Below are 25,980 nucleotides of genomic sequence, written 5' to 3' on the forward strand. Positions count from 1 at the left end.
TTGCAGTTAAACTACTAAAATGCTTAACTAATCTGAACTCACAGTAATTCACAATAAGAATAGCACAAGTATTATCATTCACTTATAGCCTGTAGAATTTGGAATAGGTTTGGTTCAATAATAAAGATCAAAGCAAACCAGAAAAGGAATAGAAAATTCATTTCTCCTTAGTTCTGAGACCTTCTGAATTCAATCTTTATTAAGAATGACAGTTTGCAAATGTGTGGACTCACTACTATCAAATTTAAATCACTTTAAAAAACCCACTTATTTTGGATTTGATTACTCAGGAATACAATATTAAAAGAGCCTTCATCCTGACTATGGTGTATTGAATTTTCCTGATGTAGCTTCTGTGATCTAATTTTAAAATTATATATATATATATATATATATATATATATATATATATATATATATATATTTCAGTCTTGGCTAGACTGAAAACTTAAATGAACTGCATATAAGTAATCTATGATGCTGGTCAGAGATGGAGTACTTATTCCTGTGTTATGTTGCAAAGCTCAAGAAATTAGATATAAACATGAATGACTGTCCTCTAATAGTATTTATATGCTGGGGCTAAGTTTGTCTTCCTCTATTGAAAAATAAAATTCCAGGGAAGACTTGACTTAAAAGTATTTGTATAATTACCTGTTTAATTTTGCAGCAGACACTTCAGAAGCTTACATTTCTCTTCAAATCCAAGTTAGTGACATCATTCATTCATCTAGCAGATGTTTATGTTAGTTGTTACTCTGTGTCAGGCTCTGAGTAGGTATTAGTTCAAGACACAGAGTCCCTTGCCCTTCACAGAGCCGCCTCCACTGAGATAAACCCACCATCACAATTAAACTGGGTAATGTGATAGAAAGGAGCTGAGAGGAGTACATGCAACAGGGTGATGGGGAAGGCTGGTTCTGAGGATTTAAATTGAGACCTGAAGAGGGGCTGGCTACTAGAAAATTCATAGAAAAAGCATTCAAGTGGTGTTCAAGGCTCCAAGGTGAGAATTACTTTTTTTTTGGTAATGTGTAGTTTTCACAATTTGTAGTTTTCTGAAAGCACTACAGAAAGAAATGAGAATTCAGAGAGAGAAAGCAACAGCCAATAGAAATGTTGGAACATTAGAGTGGAAACATTTGGAAATTTGGAGATTTCTTAAAGCCTGCTCTTTTAATGATGAAGAAATGGAGGCCCAGTGACATTGCCATGTTTTGGTCACATACTAGTTAAATTGTAACCTGGGTCTCCCATCTTCCTGTCTATAGCTTTTTTCTATTAAACAAAATTACCTTTATTGTGCTTGACAACTCCAGATGTATTGAAAGTATTGGTTTTTACAGTTGAGAGTTTAAACCTTTATCTACAAATAGATGGCAAACATTTATTTAGGCTTTCTTTATGATCAATGGCAATTGCCAAAGCCATATCAATCATTGGGATTTGCATCCCTTATTAAGAAAATCACAAAGAGTATTTTAACCTTTCAGCCGTCTATTGACTTTAGTTTCTAGCTTAGAAATCATTAAGTCTTTTGTGATGCATTAAAAGGGAATTCCTAAGTTTAATTTCCATGTAGTCCACTTCAGTTTGGAACCAGATATGGTCCATCTTGATTAAAAAAGGAGAATTTTTTTATTGCTTCCCATCATTTCCAATTATAGATCTGTTGGCTTGCTAGACATCTCAGTCATACTTTATGCACTTTTCTTTTTGATAAATGGCAAACGAATTTTCAGGCCAACAATTTATATAAATTGCAGGTATAATTTATACTTAGCTACCTTTCTACTTCTAATATTTTTATTACTTTGTGGAGAAATGAATTGGGGCTAATATTGTTTACATCTCTCTTTGATTTTTTTTGTTAGCCTTTTAATCCATAAACGGAATCTGTAATGAGCTTAGCTCTGTATCCTAATAAAGCCCCTCTTTTTGGTGATGATTATATAAGGCAATTAACATTGCCCCAAGAGTTATAGTCAGTGGGAATGGTAATTTGACAGATCAGAGTACAACGATGTGTTCCAGACACTTAAAAAATTGTAATTTAAGAACCTTATATTACTTTTGGAGGAGCTAAATGTTTGCCTGTTCTCTGCATTTTATTATAAAGAACCGAAAAAAAATATTCTCCTGTATGCAGATGAAATGCTTTTTTTCAGTTTTATTGAGGTATAATTGACGAATAAAATAAAAAGGTATTTAAAATGTACAACATGATGATTTGAAATATATATACATTGTGAAAGGATTCCCCCTTCCCACATAGAGTTAATTAACATATCTATCACCTCACATATTTCTCTCCGTTTTTGGTGAGACCATGTAAGTTTTACTCTCTTAGCAAATTTCAACTATATCATACAGTGTTATCAACTTTAGTCACCATGTTATATACTAGATGCTTAGAACTTACTCATCTTATAGCTGAAGTTTTATGCCCTTTTACCAACTTCTCCCTTATCCTGCTCTCCCCAACCCCATTCCCAGGCAACAATTTTTCTACTGTTTCTATGAGTTTAATTTTTTTAAAAAAAAAGATTCCACATATAAGTGATACTACACAGTATTTGTCTTCCTCTGTCTTATCTCACTTAGCACAATAGCCTCAAGGTTCATCCATGTTGTTGCAAATGACAGGATTTCCTTCCTTTTTTAAGGCTCAATAATATTTCTGTCTCCCTTCCTCCCTTTCTCCCCCTCTCCATCTCTACCTGTATTTATATCTATATCTACACATAGATTTTGCTTTCTGAGAACACTTTATTTTATTTTAGTGTCCATGTTATAGAATTTCATGGGAGGAAATTCTCCTTTGTCTCTGTGCCAGAAAGAACTGTTTCTAAACATCTTTTGTGATTTTATCTTATGAACACTGTGGTTTCTGAAACTGTTTCCTTCTTTACATTGCTAGAATGACAGAGTCCATTTTATAGCTTGTTTTAAACAAGTATACCAGGCCTCAAATCAAAGTTTATTTTTGGTGCTAACTGTACTCTTTTATTTTTATATTTCCTTTAAAATATGATTCCACATTCTTTTTTCCTTTTTAGTCTGCTGTATGTCCTTTATAAGCTTCCTGAAGTCTTTTCTGAAACAAAGTTGAGAAATAAATAGAATTTGTTAAAATTTTATTCCATGCATTGAAACTATCGTCACAAAATAAGCAAATCTCCTTTGCTTTGGCAAGAAGTTTATTAAAAGGACTTATTTGGGGTTCCAGTTTTAGACAAAGGGGTTGTGAAACACTACAGAATCAGAAGACTGGATGAAGGGGGCTTTTTCCTTACCCGGAGAAGAACCTTTTCGACACTGAATGAATTTGTGACTCACTACACCAAGACAAGCGATGGCCTGTGTGTCCAGCTGGGAAAACCATGCTTAAAGGTGAAATGCTTTCAAGCTGTGTTCCTTTATTTTTGAAGTTAATTTTATTTCCCTCAGGTGTTGGAGTTATTTGTCATGTGATATGTCAGCACAGAAAAAAAGGTCATTGAATACCCAAGTCATGGATAGGCAAACTGTGGCCCCTGAGCCAATATGGCCCCACACTTATTGTTATACATAAGCTTTATTGGAGCATAGACATGCTCATTCATTTACAGATTGTCGTTGCTTTTTTGCTATAATAGCAGAGTTTAATAGTTGAAACAGAGACTATATGGCTCACAAAGCCTAAAATATTTACCGTCTCATTCTTTTCAGAAGAAGTTTGCCAAGTCCCGACCTCAAGCAACCACTGAACACAGAAAATATTCATTCTTTGCACTAAGAAACTAATCTGGTGTCTTGTTATTGCAGCATTTAGTGATATGGCTGGAGGGAAAGAAAATTCTGGAATACAATTCTTACTTAGATGATCTGTATTCAAGATTATTAACATGAAATGACCAGGTTCATTATCTGGTTGTCTGCATATAGATATCATTTAACTGTTCTAACAGTTTGATTGTTTGGCCTGGCTGTTTAGTGGGAGGAGGTGACATTTATAGAATTAATCTGTATCTATCATTAAATTCTGTTGTTTGCATGTTTTACCTAAATGTGTTTAAAGTTAAGTGGTGGTCATACACCTCAGTGGGGCAAGCCTTCAGCTCCACATCAGAGTTCAGGTCTCAGGTACTGTCAGTGGTATAGCCAACCCTGTGGTTTATACCCGGATGACCAGTGAAAGCTTCCTTGTGATGCCTGATTAGAATTCTACAGACAAGTAGAAGCTGAAGAATTCTGTCCCGTATGCAGGGAATTTATGAGTTAAATCCTGAGACGTGAATAGGCAATTTTGGTAGAAGTATGTACATCTTAGATGGTACAGGAATGACCTCACAAGAGTATCTAAGCTTATGCTAAGAAATAGTTCAACTGATAGAAAGATATGACTTAAAAATTCTTAGTTTAACCAATATTGTTGAATTCTGGTAGGGAAAAGGGTTTACAAAGCATAGGTGACCTTCTGGGCACTCGAGATGCTGATGACTTAGTGGAGGAGATAAGAAAAATTTCTAAAGGCAGATGACAAACTAGACTATGCACTCTAGGAGAGCAGAAACCTTTTGCCTATTTTGTTTACAGAATGGAACCTAGTTGTTGGTGCTTGAGAAATATTTATTTATTAACTAAATGAGTAAATGAGTGAACAAATAAGTAAATGAATTTGAAAAAAGATGAAATTAATTATGAGAAATTTTGTGATACATGTGGTAAATGCTATAGGCCAAAGAGTTGGGGTGATAATTGTGGATGAGATGGAACTTCAGTTTAGCCTTCAAACTTGATTTATGTAGGCAAGGAGGCAAAGAGAACTCCCACCACGTAGGTGAGAGGGAGGTATTTGTGTGTCATGTGGGACAGATGGACAGCAAGGTGCCCGACTTAGCAGGATTTGGGAGATCAGCTGGAAGAGGCAAAGATACAGATTCTACCACAATTGCTTTCCATTTAAAAGTAATTAGAATAAAATTGACAATATTTTGTTTTTAAAAATGATGTCTCTTTTTAAAAGTACCTAGACTGTTATTTTCAACCAAAAAATTGTTGAATATAACTTTTTTCTTACCAGCATTCTAATTATTCTGTGACACAGATACAAGTCCCAGCTCCCTTTGATTTGTCATATAAAACCGTGGACCAATGGGAGATCGGCCGCAGCTCCATACAACTTCTGAAGAGATTAGGATCTGGTCAGTTCGGCGAAGTGTGGGAGGGCCTATGGAACAATACCACTCCGGTAGCAGTGAAAACATTAAAACCAGGTACGAGAACAAGAATGGCAAGGGTTAAATGGCATATGTTGATACTTATAAGCTCAACTTGCCGTAAATGTCCAAGAGGTCATGGGACAGCCAGTGTGGGCACCAAGCAAGTGTTATAATCACTTCCTGTAGTGACCACAGTGATCTAGCCCAGCACCTGAGATTTTCAGAATTACTGCAGGTATGATTATGATTTTGAATCCTAATCTTATCAACAACTGAGACTAAACTTTATTGTCCAATCTGATCCTTTTTTTCCAAAAAAGAAGCAGCTAGCTATCCATCCTAACACTGCTCTCTAAGGAAGGCCTTTTGGAGGTCAAAAGAGAACAAAAAATCAGATTTCTTATATTAAAAACTAGCGCCATGATAGTTTTCTTTCCAAGAGGAATAATTATTATTGATTTACAGTGTAAGAGCAGCAAACAGCTTTGGTGATTGCTTAAATGTCTTCACTTCACTGGGGCCATTAGTCAATCTTCTCAGCTATTTATTGCTTAGCAGACTACCACGCAATAAAGACGAGCCTGAAATCAACTCCCACAGTAGCTCTGACAGGCAAAAATTCATATTTAATGCTGCATTACTAGCTGAGTTGAGATTGGGTCTCTTTTGCTGTGCAGCTGGTCAGCTGTAACCAGCGTAGCCAAGGAGTGCTCTGAGCAGGCTTCCCCTGCAGAGGCTCCTGACGTACCATGGTTTCAGCTCTGGCGGATGGTGTGATCTGGCAATGATTTAAGTGTCCTGGATTCCATGAATCTGACGGCCACCCAAAGCATCAACATAGAAACATATTGTAGATAAATCGTCTGAATGGAGATCATAATTGCTGCTATCACTGGAAACTTCATCAGTCAGATTGTTTGGGGGTGGGGGAGTGATCCTACCATATCGGTAACTAACCATAGGCCAAACTAATTATAATAACCAAAAGCGGTCCTTTATTATGGTTTGGATGCCTCTTTTATTCTTAGCTCCATTTTGCCACAGTGATTCAAGACTTTAATCCTATTTGATTATGAAGTGAGGGAGCTCAGCAAAAATGGATGGAGAACAGAATAGGCCATTTCCCCCCATTCTCCCTCTGTAAGTCCTTGCCTCTTCCCCTCAGCCTGTGAAGGAATGCTTACAGTTGATCTGTCTGGTTTTCCTAAGAATATGCCTATTTTTAATAATAATACAAATATAGTCAACACTCGTTGAACACTTATGTACCAGACAATGCTATTATCCTGACAATGATTTTATGTCAGTAGGATTATTAGCCATGTTTTAGAGGTGAAGAAACTGAAGTTCAGAGACATTTGGTAACTTGTTCAAGATCACACAGTGAGCTAGGATTTGATCGAGCCTGGGTAGTGAACTTCTAGACTCTCAAAAGGCGTACCAAAGGATAGATTGCCTAAATGCTTTATGTGAAATGATCTGCAGGTCACATGTAACTCTTTCTAACTGCACATTAATAAACAGTCAGAGTGTTAGCTTGGAATGCCAAAGCTTATCCATACCTGGGGTTCAAATATTAGCTGTGAAGTCTTCTATATGAGAGAATGAGGAACAAAACAGACTCTTTAAGCATCAGTGAAAATGATATTTGCACTATCCATAGTGAATACTGAGATGTGAAACGACAGTATTCCTTCAGTTACAACAATGGCTCTGAAACATCATATCCTAAAAGAACTAAAAGATCTTTAAATGACTAATGAAAGGTAACTCCAGGTGTTCTTCTTTCTCTTGGGTTTTATTTGATGTTAACTGTTGATTCTTGGCACTTTGCATGGTGAGTCAGAGTTGAGCCATTTAAGTCCAATTTGATTGTAGATGAGTCTTCAGAATAGGCTCCAATATCTCCCTTAACATTTGGTCAAGCTATTAAAACCAACTGTGGAGATATCAATACAGGAGAAAATGTTGAATATCAGCTTCAAGAGGAGGAAAAAAACACTAAGTTTTGGGAGTGGCCCTTGAATGTTTTCTACTGGGCCTACACTATGGATATATGTCCTTGCAGAATTAAAGACATAAATATGGCAGAATATCATTGCTTTTTAGAAAAGTTATCCAGCTCTTCCCACAGTGGGTACCAAGGACAGGGCAACTATTAGTCTTCTCTGCATCCTGGACAGAAAAACTCGCTGCAGTAATTAACCATTCAGTGTCTTCCAGTGTTCATGTTAATAGAATGTCTTCTCTTTGTGTTCCTAAGATGCCTGCCTTGTTTTATCAATTAGACTGTCAGTGCTTCCCTTTTCCTTCATTTTTCACATAGACCTGAATCAACCTCTCTTCACCTACAGGTCATAATACATAAGCTGCACAGCCCTGATGCACCAACACATCAGTTATTAGGTTGCCCTGGTTGAACTGATTCTCTTCCTTGATAAATCTGAAGATTTGTGACACTCATGCTCTTACTTTACTGAGAGGCAGGAAGCAATCTTGGTGATTCCCACCAGGCTTCTGTGAGGATAGGAATGCCTCAGTAACATAAAGTGATTTCCCCTCTTCTTGTTTCAGGTTCAATGGATCCAAATGACTTCCTGAGGGAGGCACAGATAATGAAGAACCTAAGACATCCAAAGCTTATCCAGCTTTATGCTGTTTGCACTTTAGAAGATCCTATTTATATTATTACAGAGTTGATGAGACATGGATGTCTGCAAGAATATCTCCAAAGTAAGCTAAAGACTTAATAAAAGGAAAAAAGAGGAATTTAGTTTAGCTAGTCCTATAAATGTCAATTTAGCAAGGCTTCTATAACCCAAAGGATATCTACTATGGTGTATCTGTGACAATGAATGTCTTACCATTGAATTGCTCAACTACTCTTTAATAGGATATATACTGTACTCAAAGGGAGGAAAAATATTTATGTAGTGGAAGAACAAATTGTTCATCGAAGACATTTCAGAGTACTTAAATGTCATGTGGAAAATTGAAGAATTGATGTTTTTCACGATGCTTTGTTTCCTACAATAACTAATTGAACATTATCAGTCATGGACCAGTATTTTCTATGGCCCAGAATTAAGGGACATGGAATGCTTTCGGGGGAAGAGAGGGAAAGGTACCCTCATTTTTCTCTTTGCCAGTTTTGGACAACATTGTGCTTGTTGGAATTTAAAATACTTCCAACCGCTAGGCAACATTAGAATATTCAGACTAAAAAGCAGAAATATACTATTACTTTATTTTTACATCTGCTTCCTGTAGTCTGAGAAGACTTAAGGGCACTGTAGAATTTTGATGTTTATTACAAGTTAATAATTTAATAAGCAACAATATTATAAGCATTAAAATGAGATGTTCAAAGAAGTGGAGATCAAGTACTGAGAGAATAATTCATGCTTTAAAAAGAGGCATTTTCTATACTTTCTTGGAATGTCAGAGTGGGACTGATAGAATGTATAGAGGTAAAGGGAGGTGAGAATAATGGAACAAAGATATCGGAAAGATAGGAGTATTCTCTCATCTCAGGGTGACTTGTGAAGCTGGTGATATTAAATTGCAAGACTAGATAGGAACAAAGAACATAAGACTTGCTAAGTGCTGTTAAAAACAAAAATATACCTAGCTCCCTTGCATAAAGATATCAAATTTAACAGTATTAGATTGTGTTACCCACCATAGAGAGACTAACCTCAGCCATTGACTCCTTTTGCTTTATTCCCAGGGACAAAAGTACAGGAGCCCTTTCAGGTCATCTCTAACGAAAATGCTTTGTCAAATTAGAAACATTCGCGCTGTTATATCTCACAGTCAATGCTCAATCCTCAGAGCTATCAGCAGTATTCAATTCAATGGACTGTCTCCTTCTGGTAACACTACCTTCTGGAAACACTACCTTCATTTGGCTTCTGGGACACTTCACCCAATGTCCTTTTCTCTTCCTTTCTTGCCAGTTCTTCTCAATCTATGTGATTTCTCTCATCTCCCACACTTCTCAATATCTTGGAATTTTCCAAGACTCTTTTGCAACATCACCAGATTCCTTGTTAATCTCAACCAGTCTTATTGTTTAATAACATTTATGTATTAACCAATTGCCTAAATTATATCCCTCCATTACTTCAGAATCCTATATACAACTGCCTTCTTAGCTTCTCCACGTGAACACTGTATCAGTCTGGATAATATGGGTATGATGCGGTAACAAACCCCTCCAAATCTCAGAGTCTTAACACAGGTGTTTATTCTTGCTCTTGCTACATGTGAGATATAGATTGGCTGGTGGCCCAGGTCTTTTGATCACCTTGGCAGCAGCAGGGGATATGACTATTCTCATTCTGGCTCTTAAAGCTTCTGACCAGGAGTGACAGAGGTAATTTCTATGCCCTTTTCATTTGGTTAAATCAAGTCAAAGGGAGGAGAGGAGTACAGCCCTCTAAAGTGCTTAAAAGCAGGAAAAAACAAAAGTTTGCAAACAGCCCTCATTTCTACTGCATATGTCTATTAGACATCTCAAAATAATTTGTCCAAAAACCGATCTCTGATACTATCCTCAGTAATCTGCACCTCTTGTGGTCTTTCCTTCTCTGGCAATGTCAACACACAGGCCTAACATCTTGGAGTCACCTCTACTTCTCACATCCTATATCTGACCAACCAGCAAATCCCACTGGCTTGCTTTCCAAATATATCCAGGATTTTACCACTTCTCAACACTCCTACTCCAGTCTGAGTCATCATCAACTCTCTCCTGGATCCTGCAGTAGCTCCCTCTTTGTCTCCCTCTTTTGGTTCTTGACCCCTTCAGTCTCTTCTCAACACAGTAGCTGGAGAGATCCTGTTAAAATGTAAATCAGGTCACGTCCCTCCTCAGCCCCAAACCTTCAGTGACTCCTTGGTTCTCTCTGTGTAACCCATAAAGTCCTGCCTGACCCGACTCTCCATTACCTCTCCGACCCCATCTCCCGCAGGTTTGCCCTGGTTCACTCTGTCAACTACACTGCCCTTCTTTGCTACTCTTTGTATCTTCCAGATGTGCTCCGCTGCAGGCCCTGCGCACTTGCCGTTTCCTCTACCTGAAAATTTTTCCTGTTACTTATCCGCACGGCTCATTTTCTCACGTCCTGAAGTCTTTACTCAGGTATTCCCGTTACAGCGAGTCCTTCCTGGGTCACCTTCTAAATTCTAAGATTTAATCTCCCTTTGCTGACTCTTCGTATTCCTCTTTCCTGCTTTTTGTTTTCTCTTCCTAGCTGTTAGTCGTCATATAATGCATGACATATTTATGTAGCTTATTTTTAGTGTCTTCTAAAATACAACTTGGAGAGGACAGAGATTTTTCTTTGTTTTAGTGCTAGAACGGTGTCAGGCACACAGAAGGTGTGCACTAATTGTGTGTTGATTAAGTGAATGAATAAATTAATGGATAGATTAAGTCAGGGCTATCCTGAACCTAATACAGTTGGGACTTGTTTTGTTGTGCTTGGTATCAGCTTGCAAAGATACGCTTAGTATATTGTAAACTACTTTGACATTGAGGATTTCTGTGGTTTGTTGATGTCTTTTACTCAGGGTTGAGCACGAACTCTGTCATCTTCTGGGTTGAACTATCAGGGTCAAGTTTACAGAGGCCTTCATTTGCCCGGATACTTAGCAGCCAGGGGGAGTAATGAAGGCATGCTCATTACAGACAATCCCTTCCCAATCAAGAGGATTTGATTTCAACAAAGTGATCTTAAAATGTATCTGCCAGTCTTAAACATCCCATAATGATAAATATTATTAAGCTGAAATGCTCTTGAATAGTGGAACATAACTGAAAATATTGCCTTGCTGCAGATGTAAATTGTCACAGGTCTATGAACGTTTATACCAGTTTTGACATTTGGCTGCTGTATTAGAAGTGTGCTCTGAGGTTGTATGCAGTTCCTAGGCCACTGTAATTTTCAGGGCAGGAAATATGTTACTACTCAGTTTCCTTCACTATTGTGCCTGTCAGTGAAAACCTTTTTATATCCACTGTAATAGGATTAGATGTTGTATTTGATAGCTGAAATAACACACATTTTTCTATAGAACCATCTCTGTAGTCCCTAAGCTTGGCTGAATTTTTTTTTGTAATACATTTCGCCAGAATGGAAAAGGCTTGTCAAAAAACTTTAGCACTAAGGGTAACTGATGCCTGGTATTTCTTATTGAAGTTTAAAGAGGATAAATATCTGCATTTTTTACTTTAGCTGGGCTTGTTTTCTTTCCAATAAATACTTATAGAGCATCTAGTATATGTCAGTATATTTTCTGTGTTTTACAAATCAAGTCCTAGCATGTTGTTCATCATTCTCACAGACAGTTCAGTTAAGTGGATTGAAGCAGACAGGAATGTTTTCACTGAGATACCCTTTAACTGAACACAACTCCATAACTATTTGCTGTCTGCATGAATGGAAGTCTCTTCATAGCCCCTGACTTTGGGTGCTCAGGAGTGTAAGGTGGATTTTAGGGAGGCAGTACAGAATAAATTTATGACGCATGAGATTTCAGCCTCCAACATATCCTGGATTGGAATCTCTACTCTATAAATTATTACCTGTTCCTCTGAGTGGTAGGAACACCTATCAAACAGGGCAAAATACTTCCTATAGTTGTTCTGAGTATTAAATGAGGTGATTTACTGGAAAATCAACCATATGGGATAGTGGTAGGAGAGGAGCATATATATTTTAATTTTTTTTTCCTCTAAAAAACACTATATAGCACTTACTGTGTGCCAGGAATTTTTTTAAGTCCTATGCAAGTATTATTTTAGTTCATTCTTCTAACAACCTCATGAACTAAGTATTATTATTACCATCCCCATTTTACAGTTGAAGAAGCTGAGGTATGGAGAGATTAAGTAACTTATTCAAGGTGGTTGAACGAGAATTCAAACCCAGGAAATCTGGCTCCATAGTCCATGCTTTTAACCATATACATAGCACTGATATTATTCTCCTAATATCCACCTATTATTTATTGCTGCACGACAAATTACCCCAAAACTTAGTGGCTTACGGCAGCAAACACTTATTTTCTCACAGTTTCTGTGGTCAGGAATCCACGTGCTGCTGAGCCGGGTCTTCTGGGTCAGGGTTTCTCACAAGGCTGCAGTCACAGTGTCAGCCGGGGTTCCAATCATCTTTATCCATTCATTTGTTGACGGACACTTAGGTTGCTTCCATATCGTGGTTATTGTAAATAATGCTGCTATGAACTTTGAGGTGCATATATCTTTCGAATTAGTGTTTTTATTTTCTTCAGGTAAATACTCAGGAGTAGAATTGGTGGATCATGTGGCAGTTTTATTTTTAATTTTTTGAGGAATCTTTATACTGTCTTCCATAGTGGCTGCACTAATTTAAATTCCCACCAACAAAGCACTAGGGTTCCCTTTTATCCACATCCTTGCTAACACTGGTTATTTCTTGTCTTTTTTGTTTTTGTTTTTGGCTGCGTTGGGTCTTTGTTGCTGTGCGCGGGCTTTCTCTAGTTGCGGTGAGTGGGGGCTATTCTTTGTTGTGATGCGTGGGCTTCTCATTGTGGTGGCTTCTCTTGTTGAGGAGCACGGGCTCCAGGCACCAGGCTTCAGGAGTTATGGCTCGCGGTCTCAGTGGCTGTGGCTCACGGGCTCTGGAGCTCAGGCTCAGTAGTTGTGGCGCATGGGCTTAGTTGCTCCGCGGCATGTGGGATCTTCCTGGACCAGGGCTCGAACCCGTGTCCCCTGCATTGGCAGGCGGATTCCCAAGCACTGCGCCACCAGGGAAGCCCCTATTTCTTGTCTTTTTGACGATAGCCATTCTTACAGGTGTGAGGTAATATCTCATGGTTTTGATTTGCATTTCTCTGATGATTAATGATTTGAGCATCTTTTCATGTGCCTGTTGGCCATCTGTTATGTCCTCTTTGGAAAAATGCCTATTCATGTCCTCTGCCCATTTTTTGATCAGATTGTTTATCTGTTTTTGATGTTGAGTTGTATGAGTTCTTTATGTATTTTGGATATTAACCCCTGATTGGATATATCATTTGCAAATATCTTCTCCCTTTCAGTATACGGTCTTTCCATTTTATTGATGGTTTCCTTCATTGTTTGAAAGCCTTTTAGTTTGATTTGTCTCCATTTGTTTATTTTTGCTTTTGTTGCCCTTGCCTGAGGAGACAGATCCAAAAAAATATTGCTAAGACCAGTGTCAAAGAGATAACTGCCTATGTTTTCTTCTAGGAGTTTTGTGGTTTCAGGTCTTACATTTAAGTCTCTAACCCATTTTGAATTTATTTTTGTATATGAGAAAATGGTCTAGTTTCATTCTTTTACATGTAGTTGTCCAGTTTTCCAAATGCTACTTATTGAAGAGACTTTCTTTTCCCTGTTATATATTCTTTGTTGTAGATAATTGACCATGTGAGTGTGCATTTATTTATGGGCTCTTTATTCTGTTCCATTGAGCTATGTGTCTGTTTTTATGCCAGTATCATACTGCTTTGATCACTATAGCTTTGTCTGAAGTCAGGGAATGTGATACCTCCAGTTTTATTTTTCTTTCTCAAGATTGCTTTGGCTATTCAGGGTCCTTTGTGGTTCCATACACATTTTAGGATTATTTATTCTAGCTCTGTTGGTATTTTGTGAGTATTTTGATAGGGATTTCATTGAATGTGTAGATTGCTTTGGGTAGTTAAAATGGACATTTTAACAATATTAGTTCTTCCAATCCATGAACACATAACATCTTTCCATTCATTTGTATCATCTTCAGTTTTTTTCATCAATGTCTTATAGTTTTCAGAGTACAGATCTTTTACCTCCTCGGTTAAATTTATTTCTAGGTATTTTATTCTTTTTATTTGCTTGTATATGGGATTGTTTTATTGTTTTCTCTTTCTGATAGTTCATTATTAGTGTATAGAAATACAACAGATTTCTGTATATTAATTGTGTATCCTAAAATTTTACTGAATTCATTTATTAGTTCTAATAATAAATGAATCTTATTTATTATTGGGATTTTCTGTATGTGGTATCATGTCATCTGCCAACAGTAAAAGTTTGACTTCTTCTCTTCCAATCTGAATGCCTTTTATTTCTTTCTCTTGTTGGTTGCTGTGGCTAGGACTTCCAATACTATGTTAAATAGAAGTGGTGAGAGTGGGCATCCTTGCCTTATTCTGGATCTTAGAGGAAAAGCTTTCAGCTTTTCACTATTGAGTATGATGTTACCTGCAAGTTTGTCATAAATGGCCTTTATTACTCAGAGCCTATTTAAATATGCTGCTTGCATTAAAAAAACACACACACTCACACACAAACTGTGCTTAGGTCTTTCCCATTTGAAAACTTCCCTTGACTCCATTTATTTCACTTTTTTAATTGCAAAAGATGACATACATGTAGAAAGGACATGCATGACTTACGTCCTTTCTACATATATATTTATAATGTAATTACAAAGCTAGCAAGTAAACAACTGTGTAGCCACTATGCAAATCAAGAATGAGAACATAGCCAGCAGCCCAGAAACTCCTCTACTACCTTATCAATGACAATCCCTCACTATCAGGAACTTCATGATAATTGCTTTCCCTTCCTTGGCTTACATTTTTCTCTGCTAGCTTCTTCTTGTCTTCCCTTCTTGACTAGGTTTTTGGAAATTGACATCTCCTCTTGCCATCTCCACATCCTCAGCTCCCCTTCAGCCCTTAACCCTTTATACTCCATCTCCAGCGAGACTCTTTTCCTGCAACCAATGTTTCCAGTGACTTCTTAATTATTATATTTTAGAAATGCTTTTTAGTTCTTATCTTGCTGGACTTATTTGACAATGGTAGTGATTTTCTCTTCTCAAACCTTTGACTGTTATGATGTTCTCTTCTGGTTCTTCTCTCATTCTTTAGGCTGATTCCTCTCAGTTTTCTTGCAGGTTTATTTTTATATGCCCACTCTAAGTGTTGGCATTTCTCATGATTCTATCACTTTCTAGCAATCTCACCCACTTTTAATGTTTAACTCTTGCTCCTAGACAATGACTGTTAAATCCATATTTCTAGCTGCATGCTTTCCTCTGAGCTTCAGAACCATATGCTTGTCTTCTTTTAGACATTTCCTCTTGGGTAATCCACATGCATCTCTAGCTTAACAAATCTTAAGCTGTTTAATTCTGATCAGGCAGCAGCAGTGATAGATAATAAGAACAGGTAGGCTTTACTAAGTTCTTCCTAGGTGCCAGGTACTGTTTTAAGTGCTTTACATGTATTATCTCATTTTAACAAATAATACCACAAGGTTATGATAATTATTGCTGTATATATGGAGAAACTGAGACACAGGAGTATTAAGCAGCTTGCCCAAAGTCAGGAAGAAATGTAAGGCAGAGCCCTGATTCAAATTCTGGCACTCTAGCTTCAAACCAATCTTCCTCACTCCTGTACTGTAGTTGCTCAAGTCAGGAATTGTGTCGAGGACTCTTGACCATAAATTCAATACATTTTTGGTAATATTTGGCTTATTCAGATAGGGATAATGATAATTTGGATTTATATGAGACCTTTTCAGTTCTCCAGAAATTTGAAGACCTCTACTAACAGTATGGCATCTAAACACTTATCCAGGGATGGCTGACCCCATTTCACAAAGTCACCACAAAATAACACTAATCACTCTAGTGATGATCAAACTGACTCAACTACATAAATTTCCTATACTTAGTTATATAGAATCAGCAGGAGGAGAAACTATGTCTACAAAAGGTATATCATGCCTATACCTTCTCTTCATAGAGAGATGAGCAACCTATTCTAAGAATAACAGGCTAAGAAAGGAAAATGTAATGCGTGCATCAAGCTTAATGGAGTACAAATGTAATATACTCAGCTTATAACTATGTAACATATATAGAGCCTTCATTATTTTGTGAGCTAGTTTTTAAGAACAATGTGATGGAAGAATGAGAACTTTTCATTGGTTCAGCCATGCAAATTAGTATTATTTTTAGGTTTAAAGACTAAAACAACTAAGAAATGTTTCAAAGAAATCCAGAGGCAACCAAGTAACAGTTTCCATGAAGAGATGAGTCAGTGATGTGTGGTATTAAAAATGGCAATACCTGGACTCTTCCGGATATTTATAGCTGTGTTTGGATCATGTGGTACTGTTGCTCCTTTCTCCCAATAATGCTCATTTAGGGAAGGGAGGGCCTCAGCTTTGAAATGTGTTTGAGCTCTGAAACTTGTTGCCTCATTAACCCTTCACAGGAAACGGAACGGTTTGTACCTGTTATATTTATTTTCTCTCAGTGCTATGGCACTTAATCCCACTGATAGCTCATTCATCAAAATTCTTAGAATTTGCTTCAATAGTTCAAATGTTCTCCAAAGTGAATCTCTTATTTTCTCTTTTTACCTAGATGATGCTGGATCAAATATCCATCTGATGCAGCAGGTAGACATGGCAGCCCAGGTTGCTTCTGGAATGGCCTACCTGGAGTCCCAGAACTACATCCATAGAGATCTGGCTGCCAGAAATGTCCTTGTTGGTGAACATAGTATCTACAAAGTGGCAGATTTTGGACTTGCAAGAGTTTTTAAGGTAGATTTGGCTTTGTTTTAATTAGTTGGTAATGGGTCAAAAGGCTAGACCAGTATACTAATAGATTTACTGTTACTTTTCGATATATTTCTCCAAGTTCTATTGGTCCATAGACCATTTCAGGATCCTAGGGCTCTACAGACGAACTACTTCCTATTTCTATTTCTTCACCAAAGAGAAAGAAACAGAAAAAACAATGATCAACCAGATGGGAAAGTATGTAATTAAGTTTGCAGTTGAATAAATGATCAGTTGTTCAGTACCAGCAGCCTCTGTTTGTCTACCTCTATTTCTCTTAAAAAAGGCAGCACACTTTGTACAGAGTTACCCTATCCATTGTTGCTTACTTTATGCCAGACCAATATGCATGCTGCCAGGCACGCTGCCAAAATTCTTCAGCAAACCTTGGCTTTTAAAATCCTGCCACCCCCGCTCCCATTTTATGACATTAGGCCAAAAGACACTAATATAGGAGATATAATATTAGGTGTTTTTTTCTGAATTTCATTTTTTATTTCTACATTGTATCGTAAAAATATGAGTGTGGGGCATGACACATAAGTAAATGATTCTCTTTTGATCTTTATGAATTTATCATCTTTTCTCTTTGTAAATTACTTAGATTCCCCAGTGAGTTGATACATTAATTTAAATCATTTGGACCCTACTTTTCAGTATTAGGAAATGGTTACATGGTAATTATCAATGTCAGTGACTCTTCAATACCAGCAGTAAATCAGAAAACAGGCTTTGCTTTCACTTTCTATATTTGCTAAAGACCAGGTGTAAAGCCAGTGTTATCACAGATGAATTTCCCATATGTATTGCAGTGCTCCTTCCAGTGCTCCTTTTAGCACATAGTAGGCTCTCAAATAATATTTCATTAATGAAGTCCCGCAGATTAATCAGTCGTGTGTGTCAGATTTGGAGTTTGCTACTGTAATTATCATTTGAACTACACTCATTTTGAATCTTGTCCCTCTCAATTTTAATGCAAAGCAAGTTACAGACGAATGAGGGTGACCAAAAAAAACCCCCCACTTTAACCTAGCTTGATTCCTTAATGCATTATCAGGTAGATAATGAAGACATCTATGAATCTAAACACGAAATAAAGCTGCCGGTGAAGTGGACTGCGCCTGAAGCCATTCGTACTAATAAATTCAGCATTAAGTCTGATGTGTGGTCATTTGGAATCCTTCTTTATGAAATCATTACTTATGGCAAAATGCCTTATAGTGGTGAGTAATTAATTCTGAAGTGGGCCTTTCTGCTGCAGGTCACTTACTTACGTGTGACTTTAACTGCTTTGCCCAGACTTAGAGGGCAGAGTTATGAGGCTGACCACACCATGTGCCTGTGGGAGCATAACAGATAAAATTTGATGATGATGATTTGCCTTAATGAGTTGGTTTATTGCCTCCTTCTCCTTTGCTCTTGAATTGCAGTCTTACAGACATTACTTGCTGTAGGATTTAGTTTAGTCTCTACAGCCTGGGAAGGGGATGGTAGACTTCATACTTTCTCCGGGGAAGTCAGTTTGCTTTGTCCTCTAGAGTGTCAGTATCTATGAATTTAAGACTCTGATTTCCAACTTGTTTTTTGTTGGTTCCATTTTATATTTTTTAGGTATGACGGGTGCTCAGGTAATTCAGATGTTGGGTCAAAACTATAGACTCCCTCAACCATCTAACTGTCCATTGCAATTCTACAACATCATGTTGGAGTGCTGGAACGCAGAGCCTAAGGACCGGCCCACATTTGAGACACTGCATTGGAAATTTGAGGATTATTTTGAAACAGGCTCTTCATATTCAGATACAAATAACTTTGCATGATGAACACTGAAGAACATCAAATAATGAAGTAGCAACAGAGTTCAATGATCAGTTCAGAAATACAATCATATTAACCAACTGTAAAAATGAATTTATCTTGACATATTCAAGTGATAAGGTACATTTGGCCATATAATACAAAAAAGATTATATGTGTATTTTATCAACTGGGCAATACTGCAGGGCAGTCTAAGATGAAATATCATCTCCCCACTGCCTGGCAAAATCAAATGCACTAAACAAGGTTATTTTTCTTCTTAAAAGAGACACATTTCTATTTATTGTTTGAAATGCTGTTCAGGAGGATCAACAGATGATAGCGAATTTTTACTCAGTGACTGTTGTAGCATTTTCCTGTTTACTGATTAAGGTGGCTATTCATTATTCCTCGGATTGCTGAGTCCCCTCAGGCTGTTATTATGAAGGAATTTGATTGCTTTGCTCCACAGCAGGACCTGTGCTTTGAGGGTTTTTTTTCTCTTTTAAAATATCCTGTAACTACAATGATGGCAAAGACATGTTAAATGACTTGATTGTACTCGGAGTAATTGCACATATTTTTTTCCTGTGCATAAAAAAATGAAGCAGCTGTTGAGAAAAAGAATTAAAATCTCTCTCATTTTGTAGAAGGAAATGATGGATTTTTTTCTCTACCTCGGTATGTGTCATCTGAGATTCATCTACATTAGTTTTAATCTCTTAATGCTAAGAAGCAGCTTGCAAAGTTGATGAGTTATCATCTTGGAAATATGCAAGAAACATCTAATAGCCTGCCAGATCTGAGAAATAAGTATCAAAATAGTTTAGGAAAATGAGAGGAGAGCAGTAGGATTGCTAAGGCCTGGGATTTCTGAATAATTTAAAAAATGTACCTTTGCTATATAGGCTACAAAACAGGCCAAACTCTGTTTCAGATCTAGAGAGTAGGAATAAGGAATAATAAGGTTTCATAACGTTGGTTATGAAACTGTATTTTTTGTCTGATAGGACAAGAGGGTTTTTACTCATCTTAAGTTTTCATTAACCTTTGTAAGAATGTTATTTCTTCTTAAGCAATGGGTGTATCGAGTTCTGTGCCTCATTAGATGATTAGGGAGAGCTCTCAAAGGGGGTTTCAAAATCAAATATATATTCAAAGATCTTCTAATGTAAAGCAATATGAATGAAAAAATTCATAAGAAAATTTTGAGTATATTGAGAATATTTTGAGTCTCTTCTTTCATCTTTCTTTAAAGGAGAAGAAGAGCAGTTTTAAGTGGTTACGGAAACCCCAACACAAAGTAGATTAAGCACTAAGTAAATCTGTATACTCTGTAACTGGAAGACAGAAGTTGTTAAAAAGGAGACAACAGGCCCCAAATGGAGTCACTTGTGCTAAGCCCCATATCAGCAAACCAAGACTTAATACTTAAACTAATTGCAGTTTCAGCATTTCCCAGAAATGTAATCTTTATCCAGTCAACCTGGAATTACCTGGCCAGCATGATAGACCCCTTCCATCCCACTTAGGAGGGCAGGAGGGCGACCTTGTCAGAAACAATGCATTCTTTGCTAATGACGTTCTTTTCCCACCCCCCTTTCTCCTTTTAAAAACCCTTGCTTTTCTACAGCATGGCCGAGCTCCTTTCTATTTGTTAAATGGGATGCTGCCCAATTCACGAATCACTGAATAAAGCCAATTTGATCTTTAAATTTACTCAGTTGAATTTTTGTTATTTAACAAGATAGAGAGGACTCCATGCACAATACCATTAACAATTCAATGACGCTAACAAAGACCCAAGTCCTTTCCCAACCTTCCCTCTGCCATCAGCATTGTCCTCATTCCTATGGTCATAGATGGCTCTCAAAACCAACTGGGGTTCCCTCTTCTCTTCACCCAGCAGGAGAAAATGGGAAGCCTCTCTCTTTGCATTTTCAGCTTACATAAAAATCATTCTTCTTCAGGCTTCCCTGGTGGCGCAGTGGTTGAGAGTCCGCCTGCCAATGCAGGGGACATGGGTTCCTGCCCCAGTCTGGGAAGATCCCACATGCTGCGGAGCAGCTAGGCCCGTGAGCCATGGCCGCTGAGCCTGCGCGTCCGGAGCCTGTGCTCCGCAACGGGAGAGGCCACAACAGTGAGAGGCCCGCGTACCGCAAAAAAAAAAAAAAAAAAAACATTCTTTTTCTGTTCAGGCAAACTGGGGTCATGTGCCTAACCCTAGACCAATAATAGACTCTTATGTGCTGGCTGAGAATAAATTCTGCCACACTGAAGCTGGGAATATGGTTACCTTTTCTGGAGAGAGGTTGGGAGTTTGGCTTATCTGAATAAAATTAGAGAAGATTGGATCCTGGGTAGGTGTCCATTAAGGAGAAAGTCCCCTGAGATGAAGTATCTATACTGTACATATAAAATAGGTGTATGTATGTGTATATACACTTAAACTTTTTTGAAACTAAAATGGGTCATATGGAGCTAACAATTATAGAGCCCCTTGATTCCTTTATGAACAGCAAATATTTATAAGGGAAGGTCAACACTAATCTTTCTGATTAGTTGACTATGTATAGGACAAATTCAATTATTTATTTAAAGTCATAGAATCTAATGCAAAGAGCAAATTATAAATAACCAGTTATTAAAAATTGAAAGAAAATAACTCATTTTCTTTGAGTTTATTTCTTGGAGTTCAATCCTGCTTGAACATATACAGAAATGAATTAAAATATTCCCATTTCATTGTGAAAATTCAACTACTATATACTTTACTTTTTTTGGTAGCAGCTAATAACAACAAATTTTTTAGTAAGATCTGATTTTGAAATGTAAAAAGAAGGTTATCCTTTCTTGTTTTTATACTACCTGAAACCTGTTTGACTTACCACATTTGATTCTTGGAGACATTTATGTTCAAGTTGCTGTCAAAGCAATCTATTATTCTTGTTTTCACCTGATGGATCATAGAGAAAAATAATGGATTCAGTTAGGAGAAGCAGGAATAGGTGTTTTTTTTTAACTGACATAAATTTCTTTCCCTGTATAGAATAAAAGGATCAAGAAAAGGTAAGTTGAATTTTCCTACAACGAGCCAGCTCTTTTTAAATTTACGTCCCCTAAATTGTAGCAAAGCACTTTCTATGTAATGTTTTATTTATGTAATTCAGTTATTTGGAGGTGGTGGTGAGGGATGTGAGTACATCATTTCCTGTGGTATTTCAAATCTCTTTTGACAAAAACCTAAGAATTTTTACAATAGAAAAGAATTCAAAATTCCATTAAGGCTCTTTTAAGAAGGTTATGAAGGAAATAGCTTTACATTGTCTAAGGTCAAAAGAGACACAGAGTACAACTTCTAATAGTTTTGAAAACTGAATATTGTGTCATTAAAAACAAAGATAAAGTCTAAGTGACCAGCAACCTGCAAAATGGGCTGTGGCAATGGGTCGTCTTAAAGGACACCGAAGAACAAGACATTGGGAAATATCAGGCTGGGCGCATTCACTCACACATTTTGCTCACAATGTGTGTCTGCATGGTGACTGCATGGATGACTGAACTATAGGGGGCCCAAACTCTTTCCATTCTCTGATGGCCCAATGGGAACCATTGCCCCTGGAAGGATGCCAGCTGTCACCCAGCTGGTGTTTCCTGGAGGAAGCAGGGCTCAGCTGGTGACCCAAGGCTTTGCCAAGCATCTGCCCTACCTGAAATACTGTTTTTCATGGTGTACTTGAGCATATGGTTTCTGGTCCAAATGGCCTGGTTGGTAGTGTGTTTTGTGCTGACTTTTCAGGACTCTTTGCAAAGATATATTATGTGAATTACAATGGTGATACTTTGGATACTTATTCAGATTGTGTGAAAGGCCACTTTAAAAGAAGTAAATGAGGCTTTTATACATGGGTATTGGAATTGCCAGTGGGTCATCTGGAAATGTTCAGTTCTTGTAATTTCTGGCATCATTACAGAGAAGTTTTGATCTATAATCTTCAACATGATTCCCAAATTCCATGCAGTAGGCTAAAAAAAAATAAAAGAACAAGCTGGAAAGTTTGATGGAGAATACTTACAAATCTTTTAAATCCATGACCCTTGAAATATTTTAATTTTCACGGTGTCATCTTTTCACTGCTTACATTGCCCCATTAAACTCCTTCAGATTTTCCTTTTTTATATTAAGGAACTGATAGTAAAACTCTTAAAATATTTATTATATTTAGAAATGAACTGGAGAATAAAAATAGTGTACAACCCTGAGTCTCAGAGACTTTAACAAGTTTAGCTTCGATCTGCACTCAGGTGACACTATCTACATAGGAGTTATAAGATTAAGTTATAAGGAAAGAGACACCCAATTATTTCCATTTACACTTCTTGCTTGGGTAGTTAATCTATCAGTCATCTAAAGCAGCTGACTGGAATGTAACATCTTTTTCGTCCTCATAGAAAATAATCAGCTCTTCCAGAAAAGGGTAGCAAATCTCGAACATGCCTTAAGTATCTAGTTAAATGTATTGCTGTACAGGAGATTCAAATCATATAATATAATAACCATGGACTCATATGTTAGGGGAAAATGGTTAAAAGCAACTAAAATTGCTTGGTTTGGAAGAAGCTAAATATTGTCTTGTAATAATTTCTTGAAATTTTAGAATAGAGGCTTTAATTGTACTATTTGTGAAGGGTAAAATTGCTTGATATTAGCCAAATTATGTTTAATTTTTATGGCCTACACAATTTCAGGATAAAAGATATGATAGCTTTTAATCATTTTTGGAAATCTACATTTAATTATAGATTCAGAAAGTGGGAAACAAAGCAGATTAGCCAGATTAATATATTTTAAAGATACCGCTGAGATTTTTGTCTCTAAAAAATGTGTATTTCTATATTGTACTCTTTAATAATATTTATTAGGTACAATTACATGTGAATGTATTACACATGCTTAATTTGTATGTGTAACAAAAAGGATAAAAAAGACCTCTTTTAATTGTACCACTTGTTATACTGCTATTACTTACTTTGGTTCAAATGAAAGTATTTAATTTAAAAAAATTTTATTTCTGTGTTCTTTAAAATACTAAGGTAAAGGCTTTTCTTGAAAATATATTTTACCCTAAGTGTTCTCTTTTCATTCACACTGGGTTTGTTTATTATGCTAGTTATTTCAAACTGATTATTTTTAACTTGACTTTTAAAAGGTGACTTTATTGTTTCAGAGGTCAAGTTAGTTGTGAATCCACTACATGAATTTAATGTATTTCATAGCAAGTAAAATGTTTCCTCGGTTGACTATATTAAAAGAATTTACATTTGTATGATGGGGAAAGTCTGTGAATCTTAGGAATATGGTCTTGCTTATGTCACATATTCACTAAAGGTTGGCTGCTTTATATCACCTTTCTCAGAAACCCAAGCAAATGGAGAAACTACCAGCTCTTAAGTTGTTGGTTGCTCTGGCAGTGGGAATGAGAGTGCTGGTGGGTCTCATGTTGGCAGTTAAATCCTTGGGCTTACAACTCATTGGCCACAATCACAGGGCTTCACCCAGACTCAAGGAGCGCTGGGTGTGCAATCCTACCATGTACCCAGATACAGGGCACAAGAGATTCTTGGTAAATAGCACTAACACTATCATACTGCATTAAAATGTCAAGTAAGTTTTAAGAGATATTGTGTGGTGGAAGGTCATGTATACTCATTTATCCATTTCTTTTCCTTAATTATTTTATTCATTTGTTCAGCAAACATATATTGATTACCTGTTAAGTAGCAGACATTGGGCTAGATGCTTAGATAAAATTGTGAACACGAGAGAAATAGACCCTGCTTTCCTAAGTTTACAATCTATCAAGAGAGGCAGATCGGGGTGTGTGAATCTCAACTCACAAACATATAAGCACAATTTTACTTTCTCATTTTCTTCCTAAGAATTAACTTATTGTCTGCAAGCTGCTACCCAGTATCCATTCTCTCCTTGCTCCTTAATAGCAGAACCTGTTTTCTTGGATCCCAGCTAAAAGATCACATTTCTTAGCCTCTTTTGCAGCTAGGGGTGCCTAGGAGATGTAAGAGAAAGTTGTTTGGCAAGACTTCTAGCAGTGTGTGAAGTGAGGGGGAAAGGCACAAATTAGGGCTAGCCAGGCAGGTCCTGCCCCAATCATGGGGGTCTGTGTAGTCCTGGTTAGTAATCTTAATCTTCCTGGACAGACATTGATAGCCTTTAAATTGGTAGCATAATCGAATTTGAACTTTTAAAATATTATTTTCATAATGTATGGAGAATGGATGTGGGGAGACAATCTAGGAAGACTGATTGGGGGAGCGATGATAGTGGGTCAGGTGAGTGGATGGCAGGAGACAGAGAAAACAATGAACACACGTGAGACACTGGAGGTAGAACCAGCAGCACTTGATAACTGTTTGGTTATGTGGATGAGGAATGGTTAGGTATCAAGGATGACCTCACATGTCCTCTAGGGGAAACTAGATATGACATAACAGAGAAGAAGCAGGCAAGGGAGACGATGATCGTTGGAGCTAATTAGCTGATCAGTTGTCATGACATCCAACTTGAGATGTTAAGGAGTTGAGTATTTGTACCTGCAGCCTAGAAGTGAAGTACAAAGCCAACTGTAAATTTGGGAGGAGTTGGCATAAGAAAATCACGTAAGGGAAGGGGACCACTGCAGGAGAGAATGGAGAATGAGGAACAAGAAGCGTTCAGCATTAGTCCCTGAGGAGATGGGACATTTAAATTTAGGTGGAGAAGAAGAAGCCAGAGAAGTGGGTGAAAAATCAGGAGTGTTTTCACAGAAGCTAAGAATTAAGGAACAGACAATTTTATTGCATGTTAATGAGAGGTCAAAGACCTTGGAAAGTGAAGGTTTTCCATTAGCTTTTAGCAACTTGGCGGTCCTGAGGAAGTGCATTTTCGCTGGAGAAATGGGATCAAAAGTGAGACTGTAGTAGACTGAGGCAGAAGCGAGAGATGAGTGGGGACAACGCCTATGGCCCTGGCAGTCTTTCCCCATGTGTGGTCGCGAATGTAAGAGAGAGGCAGCAGCTCACCGTAAATATGGGATTCGGGAGGTGGGAGTGTGTGTTTCTAAGAATCAGGAAGACAACACCTTGTTTGCATGCCGTTAGGATGGTTGTTGGAATTTATCTTAGCAGGAGTAGAGTACATAGTGTAGAAACATTTTCCAATTCAAAGAAATCTGAAAGAACAACTGCTGTCTTGCTCACTGAATTTGTATGAATTTTATAATATGAATATTTCGTTGTTAAACGAAATATCTTTGCCATAGGGGAACTAAGGCCTGGAAC

At 37.3% G+C, this 25,980-nt stretch overlaps 1 protein-coding gene across 1 annotated transcript in view; it reads left to right on the forward strand.

The window, feature by feature from the left end:
• FRK (fyn related Src family tyrosine kinase) overlaps positions 1-18,665 on the forward strand; it is an 83,584-nt gene extending 64,919 nt beyond the window's left edge. The window contains exons 3-8 of the mRNA XM_065888636.1: positions 3,230-3,393; positions 5,090-5,258; positions 7,779-7,937; positions 16,646-16,827; positions 17,903-18,068; positions 18,457-18,665. Coding sequence (XP_065744708.1) covers positions 3,230-3,393; positions 5,090-5,258; positions 7,779-7,937; positions 16,646-16,827; positions 17,903-18,068; positions 18,457-18,665 — 1,049 coding nt within the window. The remainder of the gene's footprint in view (positions 1-3,229; positions 3,394-5,089; positions 5,259-7,778; positions 7,938-16,645; positions 16,828-17,902; positions 18,069-18,456) is intronic.
• Positions 18,666-25,980: the final 7,315 nt, after the last annotated feature.

This window comes from Phocoena phocoena, chromosome 12, assembly GCF_963924675.1.
Source record: "Phocoena phocoena chromosome 12, mPhoPho1.1, whole genome shotgun sequence".
Lineage (NCBI taxonomy): Eukaryota > Metazoa > Chordata > Mammalia > Artiodactyla > Phocoenidae > Phocoena > Phocoena phocoena.